Below are 13,963 nucleotides of genomic sequence, written 5' to 3'. Positions count from 1 at the left end.
CATATCAGTGAGGTCATATGATACATGTCTTTCTCTGTTTGACTTATATCGCTCAGCATACTACCCTCCAGTTCCATCCACGTCGTTGCAAATGGCAAGATCTCATTCCTTTTGATGGCTGCATAATATTCCATTGTATATATATACCACATCTTCTTTATCCATTCATCTGTTGATGGACATCTTGGCTCTTTCCACAGTTTGGCTATTGTGGACATTGCTGCTATAAACATCGGGGTGCACGTAGCCTTTCGGGTCCCTACTTTTGTATCTTTGGGGTAAATACCCAGTAGTGCAATTGCTGGATCATATGGTAGCTCTATTTTCAACTTTTTGAGGAACCTCCATACTGTTTTCCAGAGTGGCTGCACCAGCTTGCATTCCCACCAACAGTGTAGGAGGGTTCCCCTTTCTCCGCATCCCCGCCAACATCTGTCATTTCCTGACTTGTTAATTTTAGCCATTCTGACTGGTGTGAGGTGGTATCTCATTGAGGTTTTGATTTGGATTTCCCTGATGCCAAACGATATTGAGCACTTTTTCATGTGTCTGTTGGCCATTTGGATGTCTTCTTTGGAAAAATGTCTGTTCATGTCTTCTGCCCATTTCTTGATTGGATTCTTTGTTCTTTTGGTGTTGAGTTTGATGAGTTCTTTATAGATTTTGGATACTAGCCCTTTATCTGATATGTCATTTGCAAATATCTTCTCCCATTCTGTCAGTTGTCTTTTGGTTTTGTTGACTGTTTCCTTTGCTTTGCAAAAGCTTCTTATCTTGATGAAGTCCCAATAGTTCATTTTTGCCCTTGCTTCCCTTGCCTTTGGCGATGTTTCTAGGAAGAAGTTGCTGCGGCTGAGGTCAAAGAGGTTGCTGCCTGTGTTCTCCTTTAGGATTTTGATGGACTCCTGTCTCACATTGAGGTCTTTCAACCATTTGGAGTCTATTTTTGTGTGTGGTGTAAGGAAATGGTCCACTTTCATTCTTCTGCATGTGGCTGTCCAATTTTCCCAACACCATTTGTTGAAGAGACTGTCTTTTTTCCATTGGACATTCTTTCCTGCTTTGTCGAAGATTAGTTGACCATAGAGTTGAGGGTCCATTTCTGGGCTCTCTATTCTGTTCCATTGATCTATGTGCCTGTTTTTGTGCCAGTACCATACTGTCTTGATGATGACAGCTTTGTAGTAGAGCTGGAAGTCTGGAATTGTGATGCCGCCAGTTTTGCTTTTCTTTTTCAACATTCCTCTGACTATGCGGGGTCTTTTCTGGTTCCATACAAATTTTAGGATTATTTGTTCCATTTCTTTGAAAAAAGTGGATGGTATTTTGATGGGGATTGCATTGAATGTGTAGATTGCTCTAGGTAGCATTGACATCTTCACAATATTTGTTCTTCCAATCCATGAGCATGGAACGTTTTTCCATTTCTTTGTGTCTTCCTCAATTTCTCTCATGAGTATTTTATAGTTTTCTGAGTACAGATCCTTTGCCTCTTTGGTTAGATTTATTCCTAGGTATCTTATGGTTTTGGGTGCAATTGTAAATGGGATCGACTCCTTAATTTCTCTTTCTTCTGACTTGTTGTTGGTGTATAGGAATGCCACTGACTTCTGTGCATTGATTTTATATCCTGCCACTTTACTGAATTCCTGTATGAGTTCTAGCAGTTTTGGGGTGGAGTCTTTTGGGTTTTCCACATAAAGTATCATATCATCTGCAAAGAGTGAGAGTTTGACTTCTTCTTTGCCGATTTGGATGCCTTTTATTTCTTTTTGTTGTCTGATTGGACCCCAAAACCTTTTTGTCCTCATAATTTACATCTTAAAAAACTAATTTGTAAAGATATGCTTAGGGGAACATTGAGCTGCATTTCTCTTAAGTTGCATCCTGGTCCTGGGGTCTGTCTGGTCAAATAAAAGATACTGTGACATTTAGAACATTTTATCTACAACACCCTGACAGGCCATTTCCTTGTTCGGGGTGATAACCCTTAACCCGCTATGTAGAATCGTATCAGAGTTGATTCAAAGAATATTTTTCCTTTTGATGTCTTCAGATTCTGAGGACCCTTAAATGCATTACTCATTTTCACTAAATCATGGAAGAAGGATCAGTGTTATCTTCATGTTTCGGGAATCATCTATCAGGCTTCATATTTTAAAATTCTGGATAGAAATTGTTGATATCTGCAGGTGCTTTTCATCGTAAATGCCAGTGAACAGTACAGTTTCCCATTCGAATTTCACAGTCATCAGTTTAATTGTCTATACTTGATAAAATAAATGTTTCAGATATAGGCTTAATGAACTATCCCTCACAGTGTGCTTGTATAAACTCCTACAAAATGTTTCAGCTCTTGCTACCCACTGTGATTTTATTTAGCTGTAATCTTACCTATTTTGTAGAGCCCACTGGGTAGTTTTCAGAAAAATGTAATCTCTTGAGAGTTTGTAGGTCCTTCTATAGTTAAATAGTTATCTCTGGCTTTTAGATGTTATTGATAAAGCATAAAAGAAATAATTTAGTCAGGGAATGGTACTGTTGATTAATAGAAAAATGTTTGGTTGTTTTCAGTCTACATATATTCAACTGTACTATTTCTCTCAGTATAGTCTTTGGGCCATTTACATCAGATTTACCCTATGGAAGCTTGTTAACATAGATTTTAGGTCTCCACTTCAGAACGTAATCAGAATTGGGGGGTGTTACGGAGACGTGACCAAGAATCTGCAATTTAATAAACTCTCTTGGTGATTCCAAGATTCACTCCAGTTTGGGTAGCATGGCCTTGAAGGCAAACTAGTTATATACAAGTCCTTTGTAAAATCATGGGTTTTTTTTTGATAAACCGTTTACTTTCAAGTGCTTACTAATTTTTACTGGAAACTTTGGTATTTTAATTTTGAAATATTGGAATTGTAATGACTACTTTGAATGCATATTTATTAAGCACCTAATTGCCATGGTGTTGAGCCAAGTAACGTACTGAGAGAGCCAGGTTATAATCAGATTAAATATATTAAAGCTCACTAAGGAGTTCCTGTTTATAAAATTATCTCAAGTCATTGATACCCTTAGGTAGCTTGACTTTTGTTCCATTTTAAGAAGTAATGTTTATTAAGTGGTTTTTTTGGAGGGAGCAGAAAAAAGTCATTTAATAGGGCTCTGCTATATTAAATTGTAGCTTAGTGCTTGTCAGTGTATTAATTATATAAATAGAATGAAGAGCCAGGTGGTGGTTTTGCTAATACACTTGTAATCCTTATATATTTGTTAATATAATTAATTGAAGTTGAAGGGAATAAAACCCTCTTGTATTTCTTGCTATTGTTTTCAATTGTGTTCTTTGAAGATGATGCCATAAGAATATTATCTACCTGTCAACTTTCAGAATTCTTTTTTCATTGGCAGTAAATAATTGGGTAAAGCTAACCATCCCAACACATCTTTTATTTAATCTAGAACTTTTGTACAATGTTTGCCTCCACTTTGAGGGGGCAGTTTTGCCTGTGGATCAGCACTTTTTCTAAAGCAGATATATTCTTAAATTTGTAGTCTAATCTCAATAGTGTTTGTACTCTGATCATCCGAGGTAATGGTTTTTTGCAGATACTTTGCATGGAAACCATGGGCACATTTTAGGACAACATGCTTTAAAGCAGTGGAGAATTGAGAAAGTCGATGTAAGTGTGATTCTGAAGTGAGGTTCTTACAGCATTTAGTGCACATTTCCATGGGCGTCCCGGGTCTGCATCTTTAGGCCTGACCTCTTTCTGAGACCTATATTTCTCTAAGGTTGGCTGCCACCTAGACCCTGGTAGCTGAATGTGCCGTGGGCACCTCAGATGCTTCATGTCCAACATTGTCAACCTTATTTGCAAATTTAATTCTTCTCTTTCCCATTTTTATCTTAATGGTTCCACTATTTTCCCAGTCACACTGGTACTGCATCAGAAGGCAAATTAACTGTTTTATGTGAAGAGCATTTGATAATGCACAATAACTCTAAGTAATCTCTTTTTTCCCCCTTTTTAGTTCTGTTCACAAAAGGAAGCCTCTGCCCAAAACTGTATATAACTTGCTCTCAGATCGTGATTTAAAGAAAAAGCTAAAACAGCATGGATTATCTATTCAAGGAAATAAACAACAGCTCATTAAAAGGCACCAAGAATTTGTACACATGTACAATGCCCAGTGCGATGCTTTGCATCCTAAATCAGGTAAACTAATAAAGCAATTAGTTCTTCTTGTTTTCTGGTTAAAGCAATTTTGTGTAGCTCAGAGATGATAAGTCGTAGAAAAAAATTTTAATAAATATAATTTTGATAACAGATGAGAATTTCTTCAAAAGGTACCTAGACTGATGAATCACAGACCTATACCTCTGAAACAAATAATACATTATATGTTAAAAAAAAAAAAAAAAGAAGATAGTAGGAGGGGAAAAATGAAGAGGGGGAAGTCAGAGGGGGAGATGAACCATGAGAGACTATGAACTCTGAGAAACAAATTGAGGGTTCTAGAGGGGAGGAGGGTGGGGGGATGGGTTAGCCTGGTGATGGGTATTAAAGAGGGCACGTATTGAATGGAGCACTGGTTGTTATACGCAAACAATGAATCATGGAACACTACATCAAAAACTAATGATGTAATGTATGGTAATTAACATAATAAAATAAAATTTAAAAAAAGTCTTCAGGGAGTCAGCAAAAAAAAAAAAAAAAGGTACCTAGAGTATTCTCTGATAAGCCTTTCTCGCAGCCGATCTCTCAGTCACTATTCCCTTCTCAGAGGCAACCACTGCTTCCGGTTTCTTTCGTATATCTTTCCAGAGATAGTGTGGGATGAAGAGTTGATCTAGAGAGCCAGGGTTATAATCCCAGTTCTGCAGCTTTATGACCAGAAGACTGTGGGCAAGTTACTTATTATCTCAGTTTTCTCATCCATAAAATAAGGGTTATAATACTGCATACTGCATAGTGTTTTGAAAGGAATAAATGAAAAGTGCACATCTTTTAAAAAAGATTTTTATTTATTTATCTGAGAGAGAGAAAGAACGAATGAACAAGCGGGGGTGGGGTGGGGAAGAGGCAGAGGCAAAGGGAGAAGCAGGCTCCCCACTGAGCAAGGACCCCTCAACTCGGGACTCGATCCCAGGACCCTGAGATCATGACCTGAGCCAAAGGCAGATGCTTAACCAGTTGAGCCACCCAGGCGCCCCATGTTTAGCACATTTTTATATGCTTATTGAGCATCTGGATATCCTTTTTGGTGAAATACCCTTTTAAGTGTTACGACCAATTTTTTAATGCTGTGTATCCTTTTTTTTTTCGTATGTATTTGAGGGAGTGCATGAAATTTTCTGTATACAGATCTTGCTGCATATATGTGTATCTAATCTCTTCTTTCATTCACCTTTTCACTCTCTTAAATGACTTCATTCAAGAATACAAGTTCTTAATTGTACTATTTAATCTTCTGCATTTTTCCTTTGGTTAGTGCTTTTTATGTCCTTGCCTACTACAAAATTAGGAGGATTTTCTTTTCTTCTAAAAGCTTTATTGTTTTTGCTTTTACATTTTGACCTATAATTTATCTGGAATCTATTTTAGCATATGTTGTGAGGTAAGGGCAAGATTCTCCTGTTTTTCCATATGGATAGCCAATCAATGCAGCACCATTTATTGAAAAACCATCCTTTCCCTGCTGAATTGTCAGTACATCTTAACTGAGAATCAGGTAACTGTGTATGTGTGGGTCTTGGATATTGTTTTGTTCCATTAAGTCACATTTAGCCTTCTGTCAGTAGTGCGTTGTCTAAATTACTTTATGAGTAATTTTTTTTTTTTTTTAAAGATTTTATTTATTTATTTGACAGAGAGTGAGACAATGTGAGAGGGAACACAAGCAGGGGGAGCGGGAGAGGGAGAAGCAGACTTCCCGCTGAGCAGGGAGGCCTATGCGGGGCTTGATCCCAGGACCCTGGGATCATGACCTGAGCCGAAGGCAGACACTTAACAACTGAGCCACCCAGGTGCCCCCTTCATGAGTAATTTTCAGTAGATCTTGCTGCCTGGCAATGTGGTTCCTCTAGTTTTGTTTTTTGAGATTGCCTTGGCTTTTCTAGGCCCTTTGCATTTCCATGTAAATTTTAGAATAAGCCTATAAAATTTCATCAAGAAGCTAAAATCTGCTTGGATTTTGATTGGGACTATGTTAAATCTGTAGATCAATTTGGGGAAAGTTGGTATCTTGGTATATAACTATTTGAGTGTTTCAGTTCATGAATTTGGTTTATCCCTTTAGTTTTTCATTTCTGTCAGTAATGTTTTATAGTCTTCAGTATGAAGGGTTTTTTTTTAAAGACTTATTCATAGGTATTTGGGCACCTGGGTGGCTCAGTTGGTTAAGCGACTGCCTTCGGCTCAGGTCATGATCCTGGAGTCCCTGGATCGAGTCCCGCATCGGGCTCCCTGCTCGGCAGGGAGCCTGCTTCTCCCTCTGACCCTAACCCCTCTCATGTGCTCTCTCTCTCATTCTCTCTCTCTCAAATAAATAAATAAAATCTTAAAAAAAAAAAAAAAAAAAAAAGACTTATTCATAGGTATTTGATGTTTTTGATGCAGTTGTAAGTGGTGTCTTATTTTAAATTGTCAATTTTTATTTTTTTGTCATTGGTATGTAAAAATATAACTAATTTTTATACATATCTTGTACCTAGCAACTTGTTATTTACTCACTTTTTATGTGTACATTTTAAAATTGATGTATATAATTATCGTTTTATTTTTTACTTTTATTTTTTAAAGATTTATTTATTTGAGAGAGAGAGAGGGAGGGTGCAGTGGGGAGGGGCAGAGGGAGAGGGAGAGAGGGTCTGAAGCAGACTCTACACTGAGTGCAGAGCCCCACAAGGTGCTTGATTTCACAACCCTGAAATCATGACCTGAGCTGAAACCAAGAGTTGGACGCTCAACCGACTATGCTACCCAGGTGCTCCTGTAATTCATCCTCTTAGAGTGTACAGTTAGATGAGTTTTGACAAATGTATGCAGACTCATTTAGCTATCATTTCAGTCAAAATATAGAACATTTTCTTCTCCAAAAGTTCCTCTGCCCTTTTGTAAGGCCCTGGGATATACTGATCTTTTATGTTTCTATAGTTTTGCCTTTTCTAAAATGCCAGACAAATGGAATTATACATATTGTACATTATGTAGTCTTTTATATCTGGCTTCTTTCACTTAGTGGAGTGCTCTTGAAATTTATTCGTGTTGCTGTATTTATCAGTAGTTTACTCATTTTTATTGTCAAGCAGTGTTCCAGTTTTTGGCTATTATGGATAAAGCTTCGATGAACATGGGCTTACAGATCTTTGTATAGCCATATGTTTTAATTTTTCTTGGATAAATACCCAGTAGTAGAATTACTGGGTCGTATGGTAAGTGTATGCTTAAAAGTAAAGAAATTGCTGAACTGTTTTTTAAATGGCTGCAGTATTTTTCATTGTATGAGAGATCCACTTGCTCCACTTCCTTGTAAACACTTAGTATTTTCAGTCTTCCTAATTTTAGCCATTCTGTTGGATATGTAGTGGTATCTCATGATGCACGTATGCCTGTGTACTATATGTGTATGTACCCATATAAATCCATTTACACTTACATGCATTAGAAATCATGAGAACATACTGATACCTGTGCTTACAGTCCAACCCCACAGAGTTCTTTACCTTTCTCTATTACATATTTATATTTCCCTTTTTTTTTTTCTGCCATGGGGAGAATCCTCCCTTCAATAGCATTAGCACATTTACAACAGCACATCTAAAATAGTTTCAGAATTGCTTCATCAGTACTACTACACCACTGCAAAACAGACCTATCTATAAGAAAGAATTCAGGATATTTTTAGTTTTCTCTCCCAGACTTCCTCTCCCCTCCTCTCTTTGTTGGACTGAGGGTATGTAGTCAAATATTGTGTTCATAATTTCCTTTTTATCTTTCTTCATTGTGATTTGGTTTTTTACTGAAATACAGTGGGGTTCATTTGTTTCACTTTGTTTCTAATTGTTGTTATTTAGTTGTCCCTTCCAAGTATAAGACATTAATAACTTAAATGTAACATTTAAACTACTTTAAGAAGATATATTTTTATAATGGACCACTGGCTGTCATAAAAATATTATATACAATAGCAGTTTTGTTTTGAGAGTGCTCCTAATTACTCTTAAAGCATTTTTTAAAACATTTTTTTTATTTAAATTCAATTAACATATAATGTATAATTGGTTTCAGAGGTACAGGTCTGTGATTCATCAGTCTTATATAATACCCAGTGCTCAGTACATCACGTGCCCTCCTTAATGCCCATCACCCAGTTACCCAGCCTCCTACCCACCTCCCCTCCCAGCATCCCTCAGTTTGTTTTCTATGATTAAGAGTCTCTTACAGTTCGTCTCCCTCTCTAGTTTCCTCTTGTTTTATTTTTTCCTCTCTTCCCATATGATCCTCTGTTTTGTTTCTTAAATTCCACATACCAGTGTACTCTTGAAGCATTTTTATGATGGTAGCTTTAAAATTCTTATCAGATAGTTTCAAGATTTGAATCATCTCAATGTTTGTTGATTGCCTTTTCTCATTGAAGTTATGATTTTCCTCCTTCTTAGTTGACAAGTGTTTTTTATTGTGTCTTAGACATTTTGACTGTAATATGAGATTCTAGCTCCTTTTTTAATATTCTACTTTAGCAGGCAGTCACTCTGTTTAGGTTTAGTTTGCAGATCCAGGCCTGTTTCTGTGGACTGTGGTTCTAATGACAATTTAGTTTTCAGAGCTCTTGCAGTGTTGTTCAGAGCTGCTTCATTTAATTGCTACCTGGGGGCACTCAGAAAACCTGGTATTCCATACTGTGCTTCAGTTCTCAGACCTTTTGGCCTATTAATTTAATTTTATTTTTTTCAAAGATTTTATTTATTTGTCAGAGAGAGAGAGCACGTACAAGCAGGGGGAGTGGTAGGCAGAGGGAGAAGCAGACTCCCCGCTGAGCAGGGAGCCCGATGTGGGACTAGATCCCAGGACCCTGGGATCATGCCCTGAGCTGAAGGCAGATGCTTAAATGACTGAGCCACCCAGGCGCCCCTGGCCTATTAATTTTAGAATATTTCACATGTGAGTGGGTCAGGAGTGTGTTTAGGATTTGCTGTGCAGGTTTAAAGAATGCTTTTCTTCAGGTTTTTTCTCTTTGAGATCCTCACTCCAATCACTAGTTAGGGGGTGGGAGGGTGCTGCCTGCTACTGGTGGGTGAGGGATAGAGGTCTAGGTTACTCACTAGGTCTCTACTGGCACAGTGTTGCTGGAAGAGAAAAACTGTCCCCAGTCTTCCTGTTACTGCTGGGGGAGAAGGGGAGTGGAATCCACACCCTACACTTATTCTCTCATGATACTTTAGTGGGCAGGATTTAGTTGGAGTAGGTCAGGTATTGTCAAAAAGTTTTTTGGTCTCTTCCTTTCATAGTCCTTTGCTAGAAAGAAAATGCTTTCTTGGAGATTTGTGTGTGTGTGTGTGTCTGTGTGCGTGTGTGTATGTGTGTGTGTGTATGTGTGTGTGTGACAGTTGGTGGTTCTGGGTTGCAGCTTCACCAGTGCCCAGTCTGGGATATATAGAAGATAAAGAGAAAGCCTAGGGAACTCACCATCATGTTGTTCCTTGAATTCTGAGACCCTTAGCCAGTTCATCTTCCTCCTTCTATCTTTCAGAGTTCTCTTATAATTGTCTGTTATTATATTACATCTAAGGGTTTTAGTTATACTTAGGAAGAATATGAGAAATGAGTCAAATCCATCTTCTTCAGAACTAGAAGTTCTTGGGGGCGCCTGGGTGGCTCAGTCGTTAAGCATCTGCCTTCGGCTCAGATTGTGATCCCAGAGTCCTGGGATTGAGCCCTGCATCGGGCTCCCTGCTCGGCGGGAGGCCTGCTTCTCCCTCTCACTCCTCCTGCTTGTGTTCCCTCTCTTGCTGTGTCTCTCTCTGTCAAATAAATAAATAATATCTTTAAAAAAAAAAGAACTAGAAGTTCTTGTTCATTTTTAATTTCTGTTCTAGGTGCAAACACATATAGGAAAGCTATGTTTTCTTAGTGAATTAACCCCTTTATCATTATATAATTTCTCTCTTTTTTTTTAGATTTTATTTATTTATTTATCAGAGAGAGAGAGAGAGAGAGAGAGAGCACAAGAGGGGGAGCGACAGGCAGAGGGAGAAGCACTGGGATCATGACCTGAGCCAAAGGCAGACGCTTAATTGACTGAGCCACCCAGGCGTCTATACCTATAATTTCCCTCTTCATCCTTGACAACATTCATTTTTCTAAAGTCTGTTGTGCCTGATATTAATACAGCTATTCTGCCTTTCTTCTCATTAGTATTTATATGATACATCTTTCTCCATACCTTTATTTTGAGCCTGTCTATATCTTTTATTTAAAGTGAGTACTTTGGGGATGCTAGGGTGGTGGCTCAGTCATGATCTCAGGCCCAGGTCACGATCTCAACGTCCTCGGATCCAGCCCCAACTTAGCACGGAGTCTGCTTGTCCCTCTGTCCCTTTCCCTGCTCGTGCTCCCTTTCTCTTTCTCTCAAATAAATAAAATCTTAAAAAAAAATAAAATGGGTTCTTTGCTGAAAGCATATAGTTTGTTCTTGATTTTTTTTACTCTAATCTGCATTTTCTGTCTCTTATTTTTGCTTTTAGATCATTTACATTTAATGTAATTATCAATAACAGTTGGCTTTACAGTTAAAATCTTGCTAAGTGTTTTCTGCTTGTTCTGTCTGCTTTTCGTTCCATTTATTTATTCATTCATTCATTCATTCATTCATTCTCTTTTGGATTGAGTATTTTTTACTAACACATTTTATTTCTGTTTTGGGCTTATTTTCTCTTTTTCAGAAAGTTTTAGTGGTTGACCTACGGTTTGTAATAACCACCTTTAAGTAGTCACAGTCTACCTTCAAATGATATACTTCATTTGTAGTATAAGAACCTTACAACAGTATACTTCCAATCCCTAATTCTTTGTGTTGTTGTCATGAGTTTTACATTTTTACCTATGCTGTTAACACAATATCTTGTTTTCCTTTAAACAGACAGTTATCTTTTAGGGTAGTTAAAATAAGAAGAATATATTTTGTATTTACCTTCACTTTTACCATTTCTAGCACTCTTTATTTTCTCTTATAGGAAGAGATAAAAGTTTCTCGTTTCATATTTCTTCTGCTTAAGCAACTTCCTTTAACGCTTTTATGGTATTGGTCTGCTAATAATACATTCTCTGTTTTTGTTTGTCTCAGAAAATGTTTATTCATCCTTCACTTTTGAAAAATATTTCCATCGGTATAGAATTCTGGATTGGTAGAGTTTTTCCCCTATACTTTTAATTCATCACTCCATTGTCTTCTGGCTTGAATGGTTTCTCATGAAAAGCATGATATAATGCTTGATTTTTCTTTATGTAATACACTCTTTTTCTCTGGCTCACACAGATTTTCTCTGTGTGTCAGTGTGTATATATGTTATTGTATTTTTGTTTTGTTTTGTTTTTGCATTTATTCTGCATATATTTGTGGTTTGGTGTCTTTAATTAAATTTGGCAAATTCTGGCCATTGGGTTCTCAAATATTTTTTCTTTTCCCTTTTTTCTTCCTCTTTTGGGATTTCTGTTACATGTATGTTAGGCTTTTTGATATTGCTCCATAGCTGTTAGTGCTCTGTATCTAAGAGTGTAAATTTATATTTAGTACATTGGAATTTGAGTGGATATCTTGCTAAGAATTGGATTCACACTAACAAGTTAATTTTCATATTCCACTGGGACTGCTATTTATACCTATATTCTTAAAGAGCAAAATTACTGTACTCTTATAGTTGTGTCTTAAACTGTTCTGCATGTGTAAGAATTCAATGTTTTATTCCATGTTATTTTTATAATCTGTTATTTTGAAATAACTTTGGACTTAGAGAAAAATTTTAAGAGTAGGACAGGGCGTTCACATATACCCATCTTCCAGCTTTAGAGTTAACACCTTACATAACCATAGTACAATGATGAAAACCATATAATTAACATTGGCTCTGTGTCCTTATTTTAACAGCTGCTGAAATAGTTCAAGAAATTGAAAATATGGAGAAGACTAGGATGCGTCTTGAAGCTAGTAAACTCAATGAAAGCGTATGTTGATGGTCTATTTCATTATCTGGGTAGAAATGATGGAAAGAAAAATTGAGTGCCCTGATAAAATTAAAGCATGCCAGAATTAAATCTGTTCAATAGGAAATGTCCTGGGACATATTTCCATTTAATGTATTATGATTTACTTGCAGTTCATTTTTAGCACAGAATTCTGTCACATTTAGCAGTCTTCTAGGACAAAATACAATTAATTGTCCTATAGAAAAAGCATATGCCTGTACATCAGATGGCCTTGATATTAGTTCTTTCTCTGCTGGTTGCGTTTGATGAGCTCTTTAATATCTGTGGCCCTTGGGATCTTTGTCTGTAAAACTCAGGGGTTGAACTATACGATCTCTAAGATCCCCCTTTAGTTCTGGCATTCTGCAATTCTGTGATTATACTGATGGAGAAATTAAGTAATTATAAAACTTTATGAGGATTGAGTATCTATTGAGCTTATTGAGGGAATCAGAGACTTAAAATTCTTCACTATTGCCTTCCTCTAGCTTGATGGTCCAAAACTTGAGGAAAGAATACCAAAGAAGAAAATAGTCATTGTGTCCTATGACACTGGAGGAAGTGTTTTGGGCTCTCCCAAGTAGACTTTTTTTCCTAGACCATCGGTAATGTGTCTGTAAGGAAAGCTACGACCTTAGGGAAGTAAGTTTATAATCAGATAGTAGAAAAAAAAATGAGATTTTCATTGACTTTATCATTACCTGTGTGCTAACTGTAAGATGGAGGCTATAATGAATCATGTAAGTAGATTTCTGATCTTTTAAGTCTTAAGATTTTCAAAAGTGGAAGTAGAAATTTAATGCGCTAAAGTCTTACAATATCATATTTTCTTTATATGTTAACTTTCCAGTAGAATTGGAGAAGTTAGGTTGGAAAAGGGAGAAGACAAACAAGAAAATCTGCCTTATTAATAATCTGCTAAATGCTTCTTCAGTCTTGTAGTTTCAAATATTACTTGTATTAATGAATGTGAAAAATTAAATATTGAAAAATAGGAATTTAATTGTTGTGTTAATACTTCATCTTAGTGTTAATCTGTATATTAGTGTTGCATTTTCTACACATAAGAAAACAGTAGTAAAAGGTATACTAATTATGCTATTCAAGGGAAGTTCACAGGAGTTATTCTTCCTAGGTTTCTATAAAACAGAGATAAGAGATTATTTTCCCCTGTTCTAAACATCCACATTTGAGATTTTAAAGTTTGTAATACTAATTTCTGTTTTTGTCATATTTTGAATTTTTAATTAAGTTTTTTTGGATTATTTTAGATAATGGTTTTTACAAAGGACCAAACAGAAAAGGAAATAGATGAAATTCACAGTAAATATCGTAAGTTGTGTGGCATCTTCTTTATTTACAGAGAACTTGGGTTGCAGATTTTCATCTTAAGTAATTTTTTAAAATAAATTTTTATAGTAATATTTGATATAAACATTTCTTGTTAATATTACCTAAGCAACTGAATTTTAGTTGAGTGTTTATTCAGTGATGTTTTCTGTAGGTCTATGTGCCTGCTTTTTGATTTCTAACATTCTACTTTGAGCTTATCACTAAGCACTTTGCAAAATATTAATTAGCTGTCTCAAAGCATCTCTCTGAAAATAAAATGGAATTAAAATGGAAACTTTCCTGACTTTCCATCTGTCCTCAGGCCACTCACTGGCAATACTTCTGTGAAGAATTTTAGCACTTCTGTGGCTTGCAAATTT

At 36.4% G+C, this 13,963-nt stretch overlaps 1 protein-coding gene across 1 annotated transcript in view; it reads left to right on the top strand.

Moving 5' to 3' along the window:
• The window catches only part of RAD18 (RAD18 E3 ubiquitin protein ligase), a 103,963-nt gene that overhangs the window by 42,288 nt on the left and 47,712 nt on the right, over window positions 1-13,963 (top strand). Inside the window, exons 7-9 of the mRNA XM_032411841.1 lie at window positions 4,036-4,220; window positions 12,154-12,230; window positions 13,523-13,583. Coding sequence (XP_032267732.1) covers window positions 4,036-4,220; window positions 12,154-12,230; window positions 13,523-13,583 — 323 coding nt within the window. The remainder of the gene's footprint in view (window positions 1-4,035; window positions 4,221-12,153; window positions 12,231-13,522; window positions 13,584-13,963) is intronic.

This window comes from Phoca vitulina, unplaced genomic scaffold, assembly GCF_004348235.1.
Source record: "Phoca vitulina isolate PV1807 unplaced genomic scaffold, GSC_HSeal_1.0 scaffold13, whole genome shotgun sequence".
Classification (NCBI taxonomy): Eukaryota; Metazoa; Chordata; class Mammalia; order Carnivora; family Phocidae; genus Phoca; species Phoca vitulina.
Note: the sequence above shows the minus strand (reverse complement) of the source record. Positions and strands in the feature narration are given on the sequence as shown.